Here is a 22,885-nt window from a genome sequence, read left to right as displayed (position 1 = left end):
AAGGGAAAAGAAAATGTTAATGTTGTCTGTCACTCGCAGTGGCGAAGCAGGAACGAGCAGGCGGCTGGGGGTGGGGGCTGCAAAGGGTGGAAGGGGGCAATTTGAGAGAAGGAAACGAAGGCAGCCAATTTGTAGGCCCTGCGCCTCATCAGGGCTGCTTGGGGCCTCCGCGTTTTGTTCCTGATTGGGGAAAGGGGAATAGGCGAGGGGGGGGTCAAGGAGACTTGCTGGAGGAGGGGGGCCGAATAACAAGCGATAAAGGAGGTCGCCTTTGCAAGAAGGGGGAAGAAGGAGGTCTTCTCTGCCAAAGCGTGGCGAGGCAGGGTCCCCAGCCAAAGGTGGGCCAACAAACCTGCCCTCCTCTTTCCAGGATCTCCTAACTCTCGCTCTCTCCCTATATATATGTATATAAAGGCAGGGGGAGCTTTCTCCGTTGCCGCCTCCTGCCTCGGCAATTGGCACCAGCCCTCTGCTAGGGCAGACACGCACCGGAAAGGGTGATCCCCTTCGGGAAGAGGGGGTGGATTGGAAGGATCACGTTCTTCGAGGCCGCCGGCACTGCAGGAAGCGGGAGCTGGGGTCGAAGAGAGAAACCGAGGGTGCGGGGCAAGGTATACACATACACTGCGGAAGGCTCAGCTCTCGTCTGGAGGGGTCTCTCTCTCTCCCCACCCCCGCTCGCTCCCTCGACTGTGTGTGCTGGTGGTGGGACCCCGGGTGACTGACGTCAGAAGGAGCCGGCGTGATCGCCCGGAGAAAACCTGCCAACCCCCCGGCGCCGGCTGCTCACAGCTCCCTGCTGGGCCCGGGGACCAGAGCAGGCGAGGGGCGGGAGGCGGAGGGCTGCCGCTGGGTCCAGGACGAGCCTTAGGGCCGGAGCTCCCCGAAGGGAAGGAAGGAAGGGCCTCCCTCCGACGGCTTCCCTCGAAAGGCTCGGAGAGCGGAGTCGACATGGACCCTGGCAGGACGCTTAGAGCACGCTGAGGAGGAGGAGGAGAAGGTCGCCCCCGCCGCCGCTGCTATCCTAATTTTAGCAGCCTGTTCTCTACTGGGATAACATACGAGGCGCTCCAGAAGACCGGGGCGCGAGCAAGGGTAAGCGCCTCGCTGCTCGGGTCGCGGGGGCGGGCCGGTGTCGCAGGTTTGCGGATTCCACAGAGCTCCTGGTTTCGGAGTCTGTTGTAGCCCAAGGGGAGCTCGAAGCCCTCCCTCAATCGTTTTGGGAGACTGGGGGAAGGCTTCCCCTTTGCCCCCGCCCCAAACCCCACGTTGCTTATATACCCCCTTGGTTCTCCACCACCACCACTCTCTAGAGGGCAGTGCTGGAGTCTGGAAAGGGGGCGGGGGAGGAATATGGAGTCCCTAACCCCACATCCAAGGGGATTTCTCTTGCGAGTGAAAAAATCGAGGTTATCTGCTGGCCCGCAGAACGATCCGTCCGGCGGAGTCGCCTTAGCCGATCGCCCGTCGGGTTTTGTCAGCCGGGAGAGATCCTGTCGATCGCCTGGCAACCCCGGCCGGGCCCCGCCCTCTCTCTCCTTGGCTGCCTCGGCCTTTTCCCCCGTCGAAGTCGCCGCCGTCCCCGCGGCTTTCCTAATTGCAGCCTGGGCTTAGCCTTGAAGTTGCAAGTCCTTGACTTCTTTATACCTTGTATAAATTCTCGAGGGCTCCTGCGCTTCGTCAAATCTGACAAATATACCCGAAAATATAATTCCAAGGGGGTTACCTCATTTTGCATACTGCGAAGATGGAAATCAAACCAGAACTTCTTGCCAAGGGGAGACAGTTCTCGGGGCTGTCTAGTGTCAAGGCTGCAGGGGACAATTTCGTCTCCTGCGCGTTGTGGATCAGCATGACAAGGAACACGTCGGAACGTCGCTAATAAATGTTATATTTTTATGGAATTCGATTTTCTTTTTATAGCTGCAGCTACTTGATCCTGAAGTATTATTATAATATATATATGCAGTTGAAAAGGCTAACCTAATATTTCACAGGTGTATTTTTCTAGAGGTCATGTGACAAGAGCTTAAGGTCCAAATGATTTTTTCAGAGCACTGATTTATTCACCAGAACTCGAATAATTTGCCAAAAGTCTAGGAGGACTTTAGGAAGAACAAATAAAACTGAGAATGCATTACCCCAAAGAGAAATCAAGTAGGAAACCCGATGCCTTACAAAGACAATGTCTCTCTCTCTTTCTTTCTTTTTTCATAGACCGAAATAACTGTTGGTTCTAGTTATTAAACTGCAAACAAACGGTTTAATAAAATAAATAGGAAATCAAACTGTCCACATTCAAAAACTAAATGGAAGCTGTTTTATTAAACTGGAAATATCCATTTAAATAAAAAAAATGTATAGACGATCAAAACTGTCCTGACTTGAATCCTAAATGAGATTTGTGTTATTGATAATGAAGCATGTGCGTTCATTTCCCGTCCATGTACAGTAATTGCTGCCCTAGTTAAACGCTGAATATAATCCTTACTTCCTCTTACTAGAAATTAGTTCATTGGCTTTCTTTGCACTCCTTGCACAGCTTAAGGCAGACTACTTGAGTTTATGTAAGTTTCCATAGTAAACCCTGGTCTTAAAACATAGAAGAGGCTACATTATTTAAACAGAACTGACATCCAAGTATGTTTGTTCAGGACTTCAGTTTTACTTGGAAGTAAGTTCTATTTCTGTCAAGGCTGATTACTTTTTTAAAAATAAATCAAAATCTGGGTGCCAGTCCCATAATCATTTTAAATTCAAACAACACTGGGGTTTAAAATACATTGTGGATTAGAGTAAAATAAAAATAAATAAAACAATCACCCAAGCGTTTGTCAGCAATTGTCGCCTTTGTTGTGAATAAGGCAGTAGCACCAAAAGAGAGAGAAGCTACCTGATGTACACTTCTGTATATGTGTGTACACACATCTGTGTCAAGATTCTAAATCTGTTCCTGTCTAATTTGAGAATAGACTAATATCTTTGGTTTCTTTGCGTGTTATCCACCCTGGCAATTCTTGTTACTATTACAGTGAGGGGAGCGGGGAATAGATACCGTAGGTGTTGGTTGGTATAGTCCTAAACATACCCTGGGAGATATATCCCATGGAACTTTCTTATGAGTAAACATATTAAGATCGAGTGGCACGCTACTTCTGTTTAATAGTTCCAGTCTGGATAATACAGTACTTTGTGGGCGGGTTAAATGTTTCTTTATTTGGCTTTTTTTTAAAAAATAATAATTGCTTGCTAAGATAAGAAAGTGCCCAGCTGCAAATTCTCATAGTTTCCTAATCTTATGTTTTCTTACTCCCGTTGCCCCCCACCACCCCACCCCATTCTGAAAACCTCGCTCAGTTACGAGGAGCCCTGGGGAGAATCGGAAAAACGGGACATTGAGCTTCTGTAGTTTTGAATGTGGGGATGGCATCCTGTCCAAGTCAGTAGGAAATCCACTCTTGGCTCTAGATTGCGCCAATGCAACCCGACTCTGTATGTTTACTCGGAAGTAAATCCCACCGTGTTCAGTGGGACACAGAATAAGTGGAGCATACAACTGCAGCCGCTCGCTTTATAAAATAAATCTCCCTTTCCAGTGTGCGGGAAAGCAACTTTTTTTGCTAAAATACAGCTTTCCAAGAGTGACTGTCAAACACTTGCCACTGCCATTTGATTTTCTTTTTGGAGGGGAGCTATATTAACATACCTTGGGACAGTAGAGCTTCCTTCCCAATAAAACCCAGGCGTGATCCGCCAAACCTAATTCCTCAATTGATTTCCATTAAAGTGAGCCAAGCACGTGCCTAAACAATGAAATCAGCGGGACCTAAATGTCCCCTATTTGCAAGGGGTGGCTTGGGTATATAGGCCCTTAAGAGAAGGCATTCAGCTGAAATACTGGATGAGGATTTTTCCATTGAAAATAATAATCGCGGTTTTGGTATAAATCCATCTATTTCACTCTTCCAGCATGCATGCATAGATACACACATACAAGCATCCCCATGCGATTCATTTACAGTGTTTTTGTTGTCTACACAGATTGTATTATGGAACTGGGTCTGCCCAAGAGTATCCCTCCCTATGTGGATTTAGGTAAGACAGTGTCTATTCGCGAGAGAAATTCGGAATAGCAGGGGAGCGGGGGAGGGGAGGGGGGGTCTTCCTGGCATTTGGCTCCGCGTCGCTTTTAATACTCTAGTAAAGTCCATTGAGCCCTTTTTTAGTTGGGCGGAATTCTAAAGGCACTAATTGAGGCGCGTTTCTTTTATTTACTCTTGCCTCGCTATCTCTAACTCTGCGTGTGCTGCTGATTAACTTGGCTACACCCCCTCCCCCCAAAAAAAGACTTTAAGGGAATATTTGACTCATCCCCCCCCCCCAATCAAGTTGCTACTAGTGTTAAGATAAAGCGGGTTTTGTTTTGTTTTTTCCAAATACAACTGCAAAGGCATCACCAGCCTTATCTGGGCTATTTCTCTGCAACGTTGTTTGCTCTCTGGACCCCATGACTGCAGGAAAGATAATGGATGGAGCTGGCACACGCTAATAAGAACTTGGAAGTATAAAGTCCCGTGGCTTTCTGACTTCCAAAGAAACATGTTCAAGGTGGGGATGTTGTTTAGGTGCTGCGATCCTGCATGTACTTGATCTCAAGGGGGAGGGGGAATCCAGTGGGGTTTCCATCAGGTCCAATGTGTGTGTGCAGGATCGCCTTCTACGAGGCTCACTTTCCATAGAGTTTCGACTTGGGGAGAGTCAGTGAAAACTGTTTTGTAATGATGATTTGATATTTTATTTAAAAAATAAACTCCTATCAAACTTTCTCGAGTAAACATACATACCTATCCGCAGCTAAACTCAGAACCAGAAAGGATTTTAGCCGATGTCGTGGTTAGGTCCGCTTAGCTGACTTGTTGATTGCACTTGTCTGGGTTCTGTTTTTCTTAATTGGGGTTTTATCGGACGCGGACGAAGTTCTCGAAACGTTTATAATTACCATTATTAAATATTGGTCGTTGACCGTTCTCCTCAGCAGAGTCACCGGGTTGTCAATTTAGCTGTGTTTAAAGGCATCTTGGGTTTGTTGGTTCTCCACAAAGGGTAATTATTTGTCTGATTTTTTGTCGTTTGAAACAGGAAACATTCCTGGCTGGGTTTGCTCTGAACACATTAAAAAGCCCCGTGCGTTATTAGAATACTTCAGCCTTTCAGGAAATGTCCCGTTTTGGGGGGGGGTGTTTCTCTCCCTCCCTCCCTCCCTCGCTCCCCAAGCAAAATACTGCCAGCAATTAAGAGGCTTGCTCGAATGAAACAAGGACGGGGGGGGGTGAAATACATGTTGGAAACACAATCCCGAGTGGCTCCGATTGCAGCTTCTTTTCAGCTTGGGAAGGCTCCCTAACGAATGAGAGGCTGGTGGTTCTTGCGCTTTTGATTACACTGGATCAGAGGCATATTTTTTAATTCCGCCCCAAAGAAGAAGAAAAAAAGCGCACCGAGTTCAGATGAAGAGATGCCCTGAGTAATATGAGCAGCCTGGTTAACAAACTCCCTTGCCCTTTTCCTCCATCAATTAATCTGAAAAGCATGTTCCCAGAGGGGGCGAGCTAAGGAACGATATTATAGTTCTTTATCCTGCCCCTCCGGACGCTTCCGAAACTTCCCTTCTCTTCTACTCTGAAGATAGTCAGAGCTATTAAAGAAGACAGCAACCCGCAGCTCGTGGACTCCAGGGCCCGCCTAAGATCAATAGATCTGCTCTGGTGTAAGTGCCCAGCGCAGCCTAACGCGGAAATTAGATGCGCGTTTTATTTCTCTCTGGAAAGCGAATCCTATTCCGTGCAGTGGGTCTTCAACAGCACTGGACCGGGCTGCAGCCGAAGTCGGAATGCAGCACGTTCTAATGCAACGAAACATCTCGATTTTGCAGCAATAAAGTCCCAGGCCAGCCAATGAATGGGTTCCAAGGGACTGGTGCGCTCCTGCTGAGGTTCACCTCTCTTTGCATGTTAAGACGGGTTGAAAAGCAAGAGCAGCAGATGAAGGCCTGCTTCTCCCTCCCAACGCGACGCGAACGTGCCTTCAGCCTTACTGTGTCCAAAATGGGATTCAATGTAATTGTCCCGAAATTGAAGTGCCAGGCTGTCACTCGTGTATTTCAGCCCCAAGGGCTGCTTCTTTTCGTAGAAACTGGAACTGTGGGACCTCTTTCCTTTTAAACGAATAACGAGACTACTATTGTCTACACACCAAAGATGAGGAAACCGGTGGAACCTCCAGATGTCGTAGGAGTACAGCTATCACCCTCCACCTGGCTGTCTGGACCCCATCAACATCTGGAGGGCCAGAGGTTCCCCGTGACTGGCCCGGCAGCGGCTCAGACAGGGGCCTTTCACAACCCTTGCCTGGCGATGGCGGGACTTGAACCTGCGGCTGCATGCAAAGCAGATGCTCTGCCCCCTCTTATTATCTGATACTTCTCCCCACACGCGCTTTGCAATCCTCTCCTTTTCTCTTCCTCTTGGAAACGTCTAGGATCAGGACGCAAGAGAGCCTCAGCATCCTAACAAGAGGCGGAGGCCCCCCGAGAGAGGCTCAGCCATTGCGCTCTGGCGGCCTGGGGGCCCTGCAGTCACCCAGGCGCGCCTTAGGCAGGCAGACAAGCCGGCTGTCCTGGTGCCAAGCGGAAACCCAGCTCGCTTTGCTGGAGGAAGGGAGGGAGGGAGAGAAGGGCTTTTCTTTCTTCCCAGCTTTGGAAAGCATGTTCAAGCGGCGGGTGGAGGGGAGCGGGAGAGATCAGCGGCGGTTCCGGCAGCCAGTTGCTGCTCTTCGAAAAAGCCTTGGGGTGTCATTTGTATCTGTCAGGGAAAATTAAGCTTTCTGTTTTTCAGCCCGCGTTTTTGTCAGCTCTCCCAACGTTTAGTTCAGGGCCGCTGCCTTATTATTAAAGTCCCATCATCTGTTTGGACAGTAATATATTAAAGACGTTGCATCTGCGCAGCGCGCGATGCCTCATCCTATTACAGTCAGAGCTTCACACGAGTCCACACACACGCACGCGCGTTCTCTCTCTCTCAAATCCGTGCAGGTAGATCACTGATATGGTACTCCCAAACTGGGTCCCAGTGTTCGCGAAAGAGTGCATTTGCCACGTCTGAAGAGAAAGGGTGGGGGTGAGACAGAGAAAGTAGGTGGTCCTCGCCCATTTATTTAACTAATCTGGGTTTTCTAGCTTGAATTTATCCACTTCTGAAGCTTAAAGCTGGAATGTCACTTGAATAAATAGATCGCCCAGAGGCAGTTTTGCAGACCAAGCTCCCGAGCAAATTCTTTTGTGTGGTTGTATGTCCCCCTTGCATTTTTTTTAAAAGGAGGGGAGTGGGATCCCGTCATGGGGCTAAAGAAGGGATTTTGCCCGAAGACAAGGATGACTGTGAATCAAATAACAAGGCAAAGCGAGAAGGTAGGGGGGTCATGCACAGCCCCCACCTTTTATGGGTTGCAACAACGTAGTGGTGGTAGTAGTGAGGGAGTTGCTGAACTCCACACAGCGGAGTGGATGTTGCTTGTTGGGCTGTACGCGTAGGATGCGCTTTGAGCAGCGAGGAGATTAACTTTTCTCTTCTTGTGCACACCCCCCCCCCAAGAGAGAGGGAAGTCCCTCAGTGCTTGGAGGGAGGAGGGCCTGTGGCTTATTGTTGTAACTCCTGTAACTTTCCATTTCCTCCTGGGCGACCCCCGCATGCCTGGGTTGGTCATCGGACCTCTGGGACGCCTCTCCAAGTGCTGACGCTGCTTGGGCGCCGGTATTGACCTGGCAGTGGTTTGTGTAAAGAGCCAGAAGTTGACCTCCAGTCCTGAGGGCCGCCATGCGCGAGGAAACCGACCAGCCTGCTTGTTCTCCCAACTCACTCTTAATAAAAAAGCAGCCTCGCTTAACCATGTCAAGTGCACACAGAGAGAGGGAGAGACTGTTTCTGGGGTCCTGAACCCCTCAAAGAAGTGCCTCCGCCTTCTTGAATGCTCCCCCTTTCCCTTCTTGCTGCGATCGCTTCCCAAGCCCAAAGCGCGTTGCCCTCCGCTTTGCATTGGCACCTCGGGGAGCTGTTTTATTGTCCCGTGTAAAATAAAAGGCTCTATAAAACCTGCCTCGCTCTGGATGGCTGCCACGGTGGTGGACGCTAGGGGCACCTGGAGCGGGGCAGGCGCCTTCTGCTCCTTCTCCGCCCTGGCTAGAACAGACCAGCCAGCGAAGGATCCGCCTGCGGGGCCCAAAAGCCACGGGTCCGCTTCCAAGGACGGGGCAGGTGTGATTCCCGCCCCTCCCCCCCGGCATCCTCCGGGTCACCACAAGCACACCACCCCCGCAGAGACTGTGTCTCTGCAGGCCCAATGCTGTTAGTGGAGGGCAGAGGCAGCTGAGCGGGGAGATCCGACTGCAACGCGGCGCGAACACGCTTCTATAACGCTTTGGGCAAGTGGGAGAAAGAGGCCTGAAGGAGCCGTGCCCATGGGACTCCATTAGCATCGCCACCTCCGGGAGGCGCGCAGGGATTCGCGGCTTTAAGAAGAAGCAGGCAGCTTGCAAATCCTAAGAGCCGCCGCCCCGCCGCAAGGGTCCCCCTTCCCTAGGCTTCGATTTCATCCTACTGTATATCTACGTCCCCATCCTTAAATGCATTTATTTTTCCCAATAAAGGCGTAGGGCATTGGTTCAGTTGGCTTTCGTGGGACTCGCGCCCTGATCCGACCGAAACAAATGGTTTGGAAATACAGTAAGTCCCAGTGGAATTTGTTTTCGAGGATCAGCTATACCTCGCAGCACGTATGAGGTCGGGAATCGGATAGCTGCCCCTTGGTTGGCGTGGCTCTGCAGTCCTCTCCAAGGCTAGCTGGGAATGACGTCCCGCTTCACCCTCCCCACGGGGACGCACTTCCAGATTTAAAAGGGAGCAAGATTTGGACCGACTTCGCCGATCGCCCCATGGAGCGCTCCTTGACGGGCAAAAGCAGGCAGATAATGATCCGCAGATAATGGGCGTCTTGAGCTGTCGCGGCGCTCGCATAAGTGTCTTTGTCTCCTGGGTTTGGTGGCGCGGGATGCGAACTTCTTCCCCTCCCCCCCCCGCGGGACAGATTAAGTTTCAGTGCGCGCGATAGAGACTCTCGTGGCAATCCGTGGGGTTAGTTTCCTGCCTTTCGGGCTTCGGTGAGACGTGGCTGGCGCTCACCCTCCCCTGTGTGCAGTGCTTTGCATGCATGCGAGGAACTACATTTAAACCACGCGGAGGTCTTCCTTGGCTATTTAAGGCTTTAACAATTGCCTTTTGTTTTATGAATTCAACACGTACCAGTCGCGTCCAATCCTACGCCATTAGTGGGCGCATCATTGCGTCCACCTCCTTCCTGGTTTCATTATTTCGGTTCCACAGCTCTAAGCAGACAAACCAGTTAATCCGAATTCCTTGTGTACAAACAAAGTGGATTGATCTCATGCACATTTATATGTAAATGGACGAAAAATGAGGAAGACCAAGAAAGGGACACAGCTACATTGATGCCTTGCTTACAAGGTATATCATTCCTGCATTGGAGAGGGTTGGACTAGATGGCACTTGGGTTCCTTCTAACTCTACGATTCTATGACCCTGAGATCAGGATAGACGCACAGTGCAATCCTAAGAAAATGTATTAAGGAGTATCCCCACGGGGCTTACTTCGAAGTCAACATGCACAAGAGTGGTCTGTTAGGGGCCTGTCTAATACTGTCTTGGGGAAAATAGAGGACTCAAAAGCGAGTCGTGTCCCATATTTTAAGATTATGAGTGCAATTGGAGAATAATTTACAACAGGTTTTTTCAGATTAGGTCATGGGATAGCCAGGCGGGGTTGTTGGCGGGGCGGGACTTGGTATGGGGGGCAGGACTTTCGTTAGGGGGGGCAGAACCGACGTGATTCTATTGTTTTACTTGATCTAGGGGGAAGCTGCCCCCCTGCCCCACCCTTGGCTGCACCCATGGATTATGTAAAGGCACAGGTAAAATAAAGACTGCTGTCCTTAAGGAGTAAATTAAGGAGTAGCTCGATACATTTAGGAAGGCTTACTCCTATGCAAATATCCATAACTTTAGAAGGCTTCTCTTCCTTTTGCGCAGTTGTCTTCCTGCTGGCAAAATAGAGATTGTAAGATCCTTGGGGCAGGAACCCTTTATTTAGGTATTTATTTTGTTTGTCGCTCTGTAAAATCATTAAAAATAACAGCCAAGCAAGCCTTAGTTTAAAAGTAAAAGGCGTGCCTTAATAGTGAACAGAATAATGTGGGCCAACTCAAGCACAGCTTGAAGCTTTATTCTGCCTTTCAATTTTTTAGTATGTCCCTCCTCCCGCTCCTTCCAGCCATTTTCCGAGCTGCAGCTTCTTGTACAGATAGAACTTATCTCTCCTGACGAGATAGAAATGGCTATTGTTCTTGCTTATTGTCTGGAAGAGGAGAATGGGCACATCATTCAACGCCACCCACAAAGTCTCATTGTCTTCTTGATAAAACAGTTACAAATTTTCCATAGAAATCTTGGAGCATATTTTGCTTTGGCAAGCACCGCACAAATCGAAGTACAGCTGGTGAGTCTGAAAATGAGGGGTCTCAAGTTGCATTAATAATAATAATAATAATAATAATAATAATAATAAATGTTTCTCCCTAATTTCCTAACTCTCTGCTTCCTCCACGGGAGAGAGCACAGTCCCAAGTCAACCAACGTCCAAAAGTCTTCCAACGAGATTTTTTGTCAGAACTTGCCATCCACCCGTACGTATTTTTGTGCAATGAATTATATACCGTATTAAGGCTGCAATCCCGCTGGGAGAAAGTCCTATTAAACTCAGGGGGACTTACCTCGGTGTAGACATACATAGGATTACCTTCTAGTTACAGATAGGTAGCCGTGTTGGTCTGCCGTTAATGAATAACAAGGTAAGCCTATAGAGACCAGCTAAGTTTGTCATTGGTATGAGCTTTCGTGTGCATGCACACTTCTTCAGATATACTGAAACAGAAGTCTGTTTCAGTGTACTGTATCTGAATAAGTGTGCATGCACACGAAAGCTCATACCAATGACAAACTTAGCTGGTCTCTATAGGCTTACCTTGTTATTCATTATGCATCCCGAGCCTGTACATTTTTTAAAAAATGTGGATGTTAAGTCGCACTGAATCCAATGAAATTTACTCCCCAGTAACTGTCCATAAAGCATAACAATTTGGACAAGTTCTGTCGAGAGTTGCTCATTCCCCCTCCCTCTCCTTTCTTGGGTGGAAGCGTTTCTTACGGAACCCAGTTGGTCTTGGCAATGTCTTGGGCAACGCAACGCAATACTCCTGCCGGGGAGGGAAACGCCCATCCAGGGCACAGGATTGCTTGCCGGAGTGAACCGGCTCAAGGTCCAGTTCAAGTCCCATTTAAAGCCACCTGACTAACTTGCGCGTGTGAATTCGTCAATCGATTGTATCAGCCAGCGATTGCTCTCAGCCCTCTTCCGGGCGCTTAGATTGTATCCAGACCAAAATCTCACCCTTGAGGTTCATGCAGCCATCCAACGCTTTGCCCTACTCTGAAAGCACGATGGACTGACTGGGAATATCAATCAGTTAAAATGTTGCTTGCTAAAAGTCTGAGGAAATAAGGAGTTTTTTATTGTTTTAAAAAACACAAACTAATATCCATGTAGTCCTAGGAGCGTTTGTGGAGCTTGTGCGTCAGAACTAGTAGTTCATTATAATAGGCTTCTCCTTGGAATTTGAGAGGAAACGGTGTCACTTACTCTTTAACGATTTTCAATAATTTATCGGCGAAACATGACTCTGTTTAGCGCTAATAAACCTGCAGAAAATCGAGCGGGGGGGGGGAGGCGGAATTCCACATTTTGCTGCCAGGTGGTTTTTCAGTGAGATCTAAGGGTTACTGTCCTGTGCATGATGCCCTGTTTAGTAATCAGCTTTATATTATAACTTAACTGGTTTATTGATTGGGCTGTAAAAGGTGGGGGGAGACTTTCTTTTAAAAATGAACCATCAAGTTTTAAACACACACACATTGTGGGCTGCTAGTTTGAACATTAGAAAACAACTGAGAAATTAGCCGTCGCAAAACAACCAAGCTAGACTTTATTGTAAAAACCCACAAACATATAGGCATACGGATCCAGAGCGCTCCTGGACGTACAGATCCAGATCAACAACTCTAGGTATTTTCCTTGTAGACAGATAGGGGGCGGGGGTCAGGCGGGGAAGCCTATGTGCAACCTCCCGCAATTTTGGCTCAAAACAGCTCCAAGCAGCGCCATCCGGAAACCCCAAACCGCGTTTCACACGTACGTACCACTTTTAAGCCACTACGTCCCACCATTGGCATTTGAACTATAGACTACAAATACCTTTGCACCATGTTTTTTAATTGATTGATGGCCAGGTAGGAAGCTTGATTTACAATCGCATTTCAGCCTTCTCATGAGTGTGTTGTGATGAACAGATGCTTTATGTCCGGAGCACATTTTTGTTCCCAGGGGAATGCAGGCATTTGGGAATAGCTTCTTGCGACGTTTAAACCTCCCTGTAGGAACGAGGCTTGTAGTAAAAAACGGTGCAGTCCCGTTGTCGCAAGACCAACATACTGCGTCCCAATCACACATTTCCTTGCATTTTCAACTCAAGCGAACTTGCTTGCAGCTTCGAAATTTGGACGGAGATCCGGATTTATAGCCAGGTTTTAATTGGAGGAACTCCTTCTAGCCTGATCCCAGACTCGGGAAAGAAAACAAGTCGTGTAGAAGTTTACTGCGCAACCTTCTGCATTTCACTGATAAAACAAGTCCCATTGTGTTCAGAGGGACTTGCTCCCTAATAAATGCGTTTAAGGCCGCAGATTTGGACTGCAATCCCTTTTCCTGGGAGTAAGTCTGAGGAGGCGTGTATAAGATGTCAGGCTCGGGGTCCTGCTTCTGGATAGCATTGTTGCAGATGGGCCGTTGCAACCATTCTGACACCGGGACCCTCAACACATTAAAAGGCACTTCCACTTAAGTACCTTGGCACTTTTCGTGAAAGGAAAGTTACCTGCCGGGGAAAAGGCCTTCAGATGTGTGGTCGCCGTAGGAAGCAAAGAGTTAATCGGTTCAGGGGTAATTTCGGTCTTCAGTAGGAAGGTTGCTGGAATTCCTTGAACGCAAACAAACCTCAGACCTTTCAGGAAAGCGAGGGCTGGGTTGCACTGACCTTTTAAAGCGCGGCTCTGACCCACAATCTGGTTCAATTCGGACTGGTTTGTTCGGTTTATGCCGCCTTGGCTGGAACTGCACAAGCCGAGTACTCCGGCTTAACGGTTTCGCTGGTCGGCTCCGCTGCGCAGGCCGCCCTTGCTGCTGTTTCCCCTAGTCACCAAATCTGGATTTAATAATCACGAGAGAGATAAGTGAGAACTGCACTGCTGTTGTTAACGCACAACCCTGCTTGCATCCCTGAATCAAATCCCATTTGCCTCTGGGAGGAAGACCCGCGCCGATTCCAACAGAATCTGCTTCCGCCCCATCAGAGTAAGGAACCCGTGTTGCTGTCAGGGCAGAGGTCTCGGGGCTCTAGAGGTCTAGGGTCCCATTCGGCAGAATCAGTAGCAGGGCCCCCAAATGCAGCCTGCCTGGCCTATCAAGTCAGGGAAGTAAAACACTCTAGTCTGCCATCTGAGGAAAAACAACCCTAAAGCAGTTTAGGCTGCAATCCTATACACTTCCCATTGAGTTCGGTGGAGTTTACTTCTGAAGAGTCATGTATGGAGTTTCACTGTCAATCCAGAGCCTTAAATTACCTTGCTGCGCCATTGAGCTGAGCCAGTGCGAGAAAGATCCACGGTGTTCAATGACACGACTTCATGTTGGACTTGACTGCTCTATCTAGATATCCCACACAAGTGATTTAGGATTGCGTCCCATGTCTTTCAGCGCGATCCTAAATCCACTGAGTGGGCATAGGATTAATGTGGGGAATGGCAGGGCATCTGTTTTGCGTGCAGAAGGTCCCAGGTTCAATTCTCAACATCTCCAGGTAGGGCTGCGAGAAACCCCCGTCTGAAATCCTGGAGAGTAGCTGCCAACTAGTGTAGATAATACTGAACTAGATAGGTCTGACCCTATGTTCTTGTTAGTCTTTAACAGAGAAAGTGCTACTGAAATACAAGCTGGTGGACCTTCTCCCCCCAGCCTCTCTCCGCCCACCAGGTTGGTGTGCTCCAAGCATAGCTGCCAAGTTGTCCCTTTTCTCGCGAGGAAGCCTATTCAGCATAAGGGAAAATCCCTTAAAAAAGGGGATAACTTGGCAGCTATGGCTCCAAGGCCCCCTCCTGCCGTCTTCATTCATCCTCTAAGTACACACTCAATGATGCGCAGGGCTCGCATCTCCGACACCTGCCTCCCCATCTGTGCCCATCTTTCTCCTTTCTCCTGTTGGCTCACTCCCAGCCTCTTGCCTCCTGTGTTCGGCCTTCCCAAGCCTCTTCGACCCCTTTCGCTAGATACAGGCTCTGCATCCCTCACCCCACCATATCCTCCTAGAATTGACTCTTTGCTCTGTACAGTACTTGTTCCCGAACAAGCCAACGACGACGAAGCTTTTAAGGGTTGCCATATGTCCTCTATCTACAGGACATGTCCTGTTTTTCATGGGTATGTCAAATGAGAGTCGTCATTGCAATCCATAGTTAAGAGTAGAAGTCGGCAAATGTGTCCTCTTTTTTGTTCTCCGAAATATGTGCATTGGAATGGCTCTTAGATTACTGTTTTCAGATGTTTTGATTGTTTTATGGTTTCTGTCATTGCGGTCCTCAGCAGTTTTAGGAGGGAGGGCGGAATATAAATTTAATAAATAAATAAAAATATAATAACATAAGGGAAAAAACACTCCGGTTTAGCACACTTTCTCATAAGGCGTCCCACGCATTCATAGGAAAATTTCCCCGTGGAAAATCGAGCCAGCCCCCTCAAGACGTCCTGACATAGGACGATAAGTGGACGCTATCGAGGGCGCCAAGGTTGAGAGCCCGCTGTACCGGGATTTTGTTCCAGCCTGTGACGTCATGCCCATGCATTAAAGGAGCTTGGTGACATCACCCTTCAGCTGCAGCTTCCAAATAATAGACACGTGGGGCAGAAAGAGCGTCTAATTAAATAAGAATTAAAAAAAATAACCTACTAGGATTAAAGAAGAAAACCCAATTTGAACATAACTTTACCGTGAATTACGCGGCGAGATTAATTTAGCACAAACTTGCAATCTCTATATTCTACTGGCGAAATATTTGGAGGAGTGGGTTAGATGTTTCTTGTGGACTCAAATAAGAGCACCAACAACCAGACAGGTCTCTGTAAGGCCTTTATTTCTGAGATCCTACGTCCACACACGTTATATGGTCGCAATTCCAGTTTGAAACTTATATCCTGAGTGAGTGTGCGTCCTTTGATGCTTCTGCTTTAAAAGGGGAAAAATACAAAGCTATCAGAACCGTTTAACTAATGAAATCTTGCTCATCTGACATCCTCTCCGTCCATTCCTCCATTTGAACCGGCGCTCTTCCGTCATACTAACTAGTATGAGTGGGAAAACATATTACAAGAGATAAGGTCCACTACTTCATTGGACCCCCTTACTTTATACTGTACAGATGAAATGGCATGGGAGAATACAGGTTATGGGCTGTATCCAACGAAAAGTAGAGACATTAAAGAAAGTGGAGGCAAATTAGTGGTGCTCATCCATAGTGAGCAGGACTAGCATTGGTTAGCTACAATAAATTTCCATCTACTGTAGTGGGTTTACAAATTCGTAAAAGAGACTGCCACTTGAGGAAATCCTGTAATCCTATTCATGCTGACCTGGAAGAAAAATCCCAAGGAAACCAATGGGAATTGCATAGCTGCCAAGTTTTCGCTTTTCTCGTGAGGAAGCCTATTCAGCATAAGGGAAAATCCCTGTAAAAAAGGGATAACTTGGCAGCTATGGAATTGATTCCCAAATATGCTTAGGAATGCGTGTGAAACCTTCCTCGCAAGCCCCATCGAAAGCTACAGACGGCCTCCAAAGCAAGGCAGACACATTTGGGATCGGCGGTCATGTTTTTAATAACGTGAGCCGCCTTTTACGACAACAACCCTGTAAGGTGGGCCAATATCTCCATTTTCCCTATTGGCTAGAGATAACAAGAGTCGCTTGTTGATTCGAACCCGCCACCTCCTGGTTCCCAGCTCCGCCGCACCAAACTGCTCTTGGCTGGTGAGAGAGGCGAGACGGGTTGAGATCGACCGCGGTGACAATCGCAGGCTGCCTCGGTCGTTTTTCCACTCGGCTAAGGCTGCTAACCAACCGACGGCGGTTGTTTGGTTGTTTGGCTTGGAAGATCTCTCCAAGCCACAAACCCCGGAGGCTCCGCTGGGAGATTTCGTTGAAAGCCACGGGTGGGTCTCTCTCCTCTCTCCCTCCCTCCCTCCCTCCCTCCCTCCCTCCCTCTCTCTCTCTCTCTCTCTCTCTCTCTCTCTCTCTCTCTCTCTCTCTCTCTGCAATGGAAAAGGCTGGTGTAAGTTTTGACAGCTCAAAGAGGAGGGAAGCAGGAGCTCCGCTGGCACCAACCGGATGCCTCCGGATGCCCCTCCGCGCTCGGAAAAGATGACAGGCTGACACGGATCTATTTGAAAGGCGCCAGGAGGGGAGAGCGAGCGCCGAGCACCGGCCGGGGACCCTTTGGGTTGCAGAGTCGCACCAGTTGCTTGGCAGAGCCCAGCACTGGGCGCCGCTCTTTTAAGGGATCGAGGATTTCATTCAGAGCAGATCCCTCTGCAAGAGCTGACAGGGGGTCTAAACGCACCCAGTTAAAAAATATCACTCTTACGCACTCGGAGATTCAATCCTATTTTCCCCGTTACAGCTGATCTGTGCCTATGGACGTCTGTGTGGGGCAGGCCCACATCAAGGCAGCCCTCTTCCCATGTCCCCAAATATGCATCTGCACCCATCATTTGCTTGCAGTTTGGGGATTTCAGACACCACCAGGCCTTGTGGCTCACGCATCCAATTCCCTTCAGTGAAAAGAAATTGATTTCCAGAAGGGGATCATTGAGGATGAGGGGTTGCTTCTTTTGGAAACAAACTCCCTTAGTCCATGAGAACGTTTTCCTGGCCAGGAAACTCAGGCAGCCACATTCGATCGTGACTCGTGAGCATCGCTCCTTGAGAGTAAGCAACGCTGCATAGAATCAGTAGTGTTCCAAATAAATGTTTGGTGTTAAACAGATGCTATTTCGAAACGAGCAAAGAGTTTCATATCAAAGGGTCAGGCTGCGAAATAGGTCAGGGAGGAAGAGAGAGGGCGAACAGGATAGTTAGAAGTCGATGGATCTTCCTCTTGGCTTCAAACATCCTGCAGAACTTTGCATTCGAAGAGATGGTTCTGCAGTGAACTGTGGGGGCTGTTCTTGTTCTGGTGGGATCAGCGCCGAGCCACTTTACAAGACTGCAATTCTCCAGGCCTCGTTGGACAGGCTATGATTTTGAAGCTGGTTTTAAATTGGCTGCAGGAGTATCAACACTTAAAGGCAATTATGCCAGAAGACCCTGAGCTGTTGCATCTTTGGCACAGGAGGTCGTGGTTTCGAATACTGTAATTCTCCCTTAGTTGCTGAAAGTTAGTTCCTCTTTGGTGGCTGCTTTGGCTACTGACTAGGCCCTATTAAATCAAGGAGTCCAGTGGGACCCTGTAACTACTGATTGTAATACTTAATACAGGGACTGGCGATTTTGATTTTAATTGCATTTTATTTTCTCTCTGGCACAGGCGGTTGTATTTTAAAATGTTGTGACCTGCCCTGAGGTTCCCATGTGATAAGGGATGGCATATCAATTGTATTAATAGATGTGGTAAAAAGAAGTGACCTTAGGCAGACAAAAGTTCTGATTCCATGAAGACTGTCATCCTTTCAGTAAGCCACCCAGTGGCTGGGAAAACCCAGCCAGATGGGCGGGTATAAATCATAAAATGATGATGATGATGAAATAATTGTAGGAAGCTTAGAGGAAGGGGAAGGGATGCAGCTCAGCAGCAGAGCAGGTCCCCAGCATCTCCAGGTATGGCTCAGAAAAGAATCCCACCTGAAGCCCTGGAGAGCACCTCCAATCAGTATAGACAGTGCTAAGCTAGATGGACCAATGGACTGAATTGATGGAAAGTGGCTTCCTATGTTCCTAGAAAAACTTGCCTCTTCCATTGTTTATTTATTTCATTATTTATTCTTTGCATTTATATTCCACCTTTCTTCTAAAGAGGTGGTGTATGTTGGAGCCCCCTCATTTAATCCCCACAACAACCCTGCAAGGTAGGTTGAGTCACACCACTGGATAATCAAGCTCCTTGGAGTGTGGCACCTGGTGCCCTCCCAAAGTTGTTGGGCTGCAAATTCTATCATATTTAACCATTGGCCATGATGGCTGAGGCTTATAGGAACTGGAGACCAACATCCAGAGGGCCACTGGTTCTCCACCTCTTACCTACTCTGTCCCCTAACAGATCCACATGGCCTCAAAAACTGTATGCCACAGACCTGGTTAGAGAGCCCCAAGTTGTTTAACTTTAAACTTTAAACAAATTATGAACTGGGCCTTTTGCAAAATACCCTGGAACTTCTTATTTTCTCTTTTCCTCTGTTTCATTTATTCTTCGTTCCAGCAGCACCTTAGAGCAGTGTTTCTCAACCAGTGTGCCGCCAGATGTTTTGGGACTACAACTCCCATCATTCCTGACCACTGGTCTTGCTAGCTAGGGATGATGGGAGTTGTAGTCCCAAAACATCTGGAGGCACACTGGTTGAGAAACACTGCCTTAGAGACCAACTAAGTTTGTCATAGGTATGAGCTTTTGTGTGCATGCACACTTCTTCAGATACCTGCACACGAAAGCTCATACCTATGACAAACTTAGTTGGTCTCTAAGGTGCTGCTGGAAGGAATTTTTTTATTTTGTTTTGATTACGTCAGACCAACACGGCTACCTACCTGTAACTAGAACTCATTTATTCTTTTTTGCTTAACATCCAACCCAAATAAAAGTTATGCTGAACTCAAAATCTTTCTCATTGCTTTCTGATGACATGGTTGAAAGGTAACAGGAATCACAGTTACTTTTTGCAAAAGTTGCAAAGAGAGAGAGAAGATAAGCTTCCTTGTCCTTTGCACCTGCCCAAATGCCATCTTCTGTGACTATCACAAACCCTGTCTCCCTTTGCCATAGCAGCTTCCCATATCAGGCTTTCTAAACACAAACTGCAGCCTCCCTCCCAGTCCACTCAGCTGATCATTGAAGAAGAGATAAGGGCAATTCAGTCCCTTTGTGTTAACTTTCAGTGGAACAATGCAGAGGGCATTCCTCAAGAAAATAAACTTCGAAGTCTCAGGTTGCTTGCTCTGGAGCATTTTCTGTGAAGTCTGTCAAAGTTGATTTTGCAGCAAATGAGTTGCGACCCTCTGATTTAGATTGGAGACTCGTCATTTCCCCACCACAACATGCCATTTTTCTTTTCTTTTCTTTAAAAAAGTGGTTGATTCAATCATATTTCTACCGGCAAGCAAATTAAGAGAAAACATTGATTTTTACTGATTCATGCATTGTGCAGTGATAAACACAGACACTGGAAAATTATCTCCTTAGATTTCAGATGAATGTTCTTTACAATTTGATTGTCAATACCACGGGACAGACTGTGGCTGAGGCGTCAAGAATCTGCCTTGCAGGCAAGAGGTCCCACCTTCAGTCCCTGGCATCTCCAGGTGGATAGAGAAAAGAGCCAGCGTAGTGTAGTGGTTGGAGTGCTGGACTAGGACCTGGGAGACCAGGGTTCATATTCCCGCTCAGCCATGAAGCTCGCTGGCTGACCTTGGGCCAGTCACTCGCTTTCAGCCTAACCTACCTCACAGGGTAGTTGTGAGGACAAAATGGGGAGAAGTATGTATGCCATATGGGACGCGGGTGGCGCTGTGGTCTAAACCACAGAGCTTAGGGGTTGCCGATCAGAAGGTCAGCGGTTGGAATCCTGCGAAGGGGTGAGCTCCCATTGCTCGGTCCCAGTTCCTGCCAACCTAGCAGTTCGAAAGCAGGTCAAGTGCAAGTAGATAAATAGGTACCACTCCGGTGGGAAGCTAAACGGCATTTCTGTGAGCTGCTCTGGTTCGCCATGAGTGGCTTTGTCATGCTGGCCACATGACCTGGAAGCTGTAGCCGGCTCCCTCGGCCAATAATGCGAGATGAGCGCCGCAACCCCAGAACATAGCTGCCAAGTTATCCCTTTTTTAAAGGGATTTTCCCTTATGCTGAATAGGCTTCCTCGCGAGAAAAGGGAAAACTTGGCAGCTATGCCCCAGAATCGTCTGCGACTGGACCTGTGAGGGGTCCCTTTACCTTTATGTATGCCATATTGAGTTCCTTGGAGGAGAGGGGGGATATTAAAGAAGTAAGTAAAACTCTCACCTGAAACCCCGTGTAGAGCCTGAAATCCAGGAGAGCTGCAGCAATCCAGTGCAGGCAATACTGATTTAGCCAGACCAGTGGTGTGATGGCAGCTTCCTGTGTTTCTGTAACTTCCGTTTCCCAGCTGATCCAACCAGTTCATGGGTAGTTGTTTCAATGGCACTTTGCCATAACCATGGAAGATCAGAAAGCGAGGGGTTCTGCATAGTTTGGAACCAAGCAGTGCCTCGATTATCCCTTTGTAAAACTAATATAAAATTTAAATTAAAAAGGGAATAAATGAGAGGTGGGGAGATTAGAACGTATTGTGTTTTTATGCTGGGTTTCATTTCCAAAACGAAATGAGCCTGCCTTGGAGGTTACATCCGCTGACCCTTAACTTGTGTGGGGGATGCATGCGAAGCCAAAGACGCACCGAACATGGTTAGGGACCCCCGTTGTGGCTTCACACGGTCGACCTTGACACAGGAGACAAGATGGCGCGCTAATTATAACACAGGATTATGTGACGAATTCAATGCATGCCCTCAAAGAAACGAGTTCGTTTTCCAGGTGCCACAGCACTCTTGCTCTGTTGATAAGCCTCTTATGGGATAAACCCAGCTGTGTTTTCTACTAGCTTCCGGCGTGAATCGGGGGAGGAAGGCGTTTCGAGACGTAGTTTGTTTGGGGGAAATCGATGTTCTTGATTTAGGGTGCATCCTTTCTGAGGAAAATTGGATTTCGTGAAAGAAAGGGCAGGTTGCATTTGTGCAGCCCAAATCTCCAGGCTTCGTTTCACACCTTTCTCGCCATACGTTGCTGCTGGAGGGGCGATAAGAGGGGATTAACTCAAGGAGACGAAATTGCCGTGGACTTTGGGAGTTTCGGTTAAGCAAACTGACTTCTGGAGCGCTTGTCTTTTATTTTATTTTGGAAAACTCCACTCCCAATCCACACACACATCCCCCCACAAAACAAACTGGGCTCCTTGTATCTGAAATCAGCACAGGCAAATATTTTGTCTCTTTAAAACACAGTCCAGAGGTCGTAGTTTTGGGACTGGACCCCGGGGGGAGGGAGAGACGCAGATAATAAAAGAATAAATACCCCAGTGGGGTGTTTTTGAGAGCTCCATCCCAAAGCTCCCTTGCGCTTTGTCAACAGAAACCGTCATAACGATGGCAGAGAATGCTGGTCACTGGCGGTGCATTTGTTTAACAGATCATCCGCACCATTGCACCACTTAGGGAAGGGCCGTGGCTCAGGGGCAGAACATCTGCTTTGCAATGCAACAGGTCCCAGGTTCAAATCCCCGGCATCTCCAGGTGGGGCTGGGAACGTTCTGTTCCTGAAACCCTCGAGATGCTGCTGGACTCATGGTCTGACTCAGTAAACGGCAGCATCCTATGTTCATGAAAAATAGTTTCCAAGCAGAGCCATGGGGGAGCTCAAACTTTGAGTTCCTTCACAGCCCATGTTGGAGTTGGAGTTAAACTGCTGGGTCCTGTTGAGTTCGATCCCCATATGGGACAGCTGCATATTCCTGCATTGCAGGGGTTTGGACTAGATGATCCTCAGGGTTCCTTCCAACTCTACAATTCTATGCTTCTATGAATGATTTATCCCCACCCGCCACTTTAGCTTGGTGGATCCGGCTTGCCAGCAGCCTCTGGTGACACAACCCCCGGGCAAGTCTCTTCTTGACACTCGAACCACCTTTGGCACCTGATTCCGGAGTGATCCTGGTGTAGGCCACAGAGTTTGTTCTGATGGATTTGTAGAGCGCAGGAGTCCCCCTGGGCGATCGGCGCAAGGTTGTCCCGGCCACCCTGGAAGACTCCAGTGGAAGTTTTTTGCCCCTGTGATTTGAAGCGCCTTTCTAAGCTGTGGGTTTAGGACCCGAGCCTAAAGCAGCTGAAAAACGCAGGAATGTTGGATTAAGGCTGGAATCCTAGGCACACTTACTTACAAGTAGCTTCTAAGGAAATCGGCGCTTTCAGAGCGAGTGGGTGGGTCGGTGGTTTCAAGAGAAGTGAGAGTGAAACGCTGAAGGGCCATTTTAACCGGGGAGTGGTTCGGCGGCCCTGAGTCAGCGTTAGAGCTGTGCGCTTTGGGGTTGTCTGGAAAAAGTCTCTTCAAGACAATTCTCCAGTCTTCCTTTTGCACATTGGTTGGGGAGGGTGCGATTAAAGAAGAAGAGAGTCCAGTACAGGAATTTAGGAGTTTCCTAAACCGAAACTGACCTCCTGGGGCCCTTTTCCCTTTTTGGAAAACTCCCTCCAGTGACATTTCCCTGGAATATGGAGCATGAAGATTAACCACAGATTTCTTCTTCTCTCTGGAAGTATTTT

The 22,885-nt window shown here is 48.1% G+C and overlaps 1 protein-coding gene across 1 annotated transcript in view; it reads left to right on the top strand.

Annotated features, from left to right (window-relative positions):
- The first annotated feature begins 545 nt into the window (after positions 1-545).
- The window catches only part of PITX1 (paired like homeodomain 1), a 43,571-nt gene continuing 21,231 nt past the window's right edge, over positions 546-22,885 (top strand). Inside the window, exons 1-2 of the mRNA XM_088661923.1 lie at positions 546-1,095; positions 4,042-4,095. Of these exons, the coding sequence (XP_088518049.1) occupies positions 4,050-4,095 (46 nt within the window). The 5' untranslated portion in view covers positions 546-1,095; positions 4,042-4,049. The remainder of the gene's footprint in view (positions 1,096-4,041; positions 4,096-22,885) is intronic.

Source organism: Zootoca vivipara, chromosome 2 (genome assembly GCF_965207765.1).
Source record: "Zootoca vivipara chromosome 2, rZooViv2.hap1.1, whole genome shotgun sequence".
NCBI lineage: Eukaryota > Metazoa > Chordata > Lepidosauria > Squamata > Lacertidae > Zootoca > Zootoca vivipara.
This window is presented reverse-complemented; position numbering and strand designations above follow the sequence as displayed.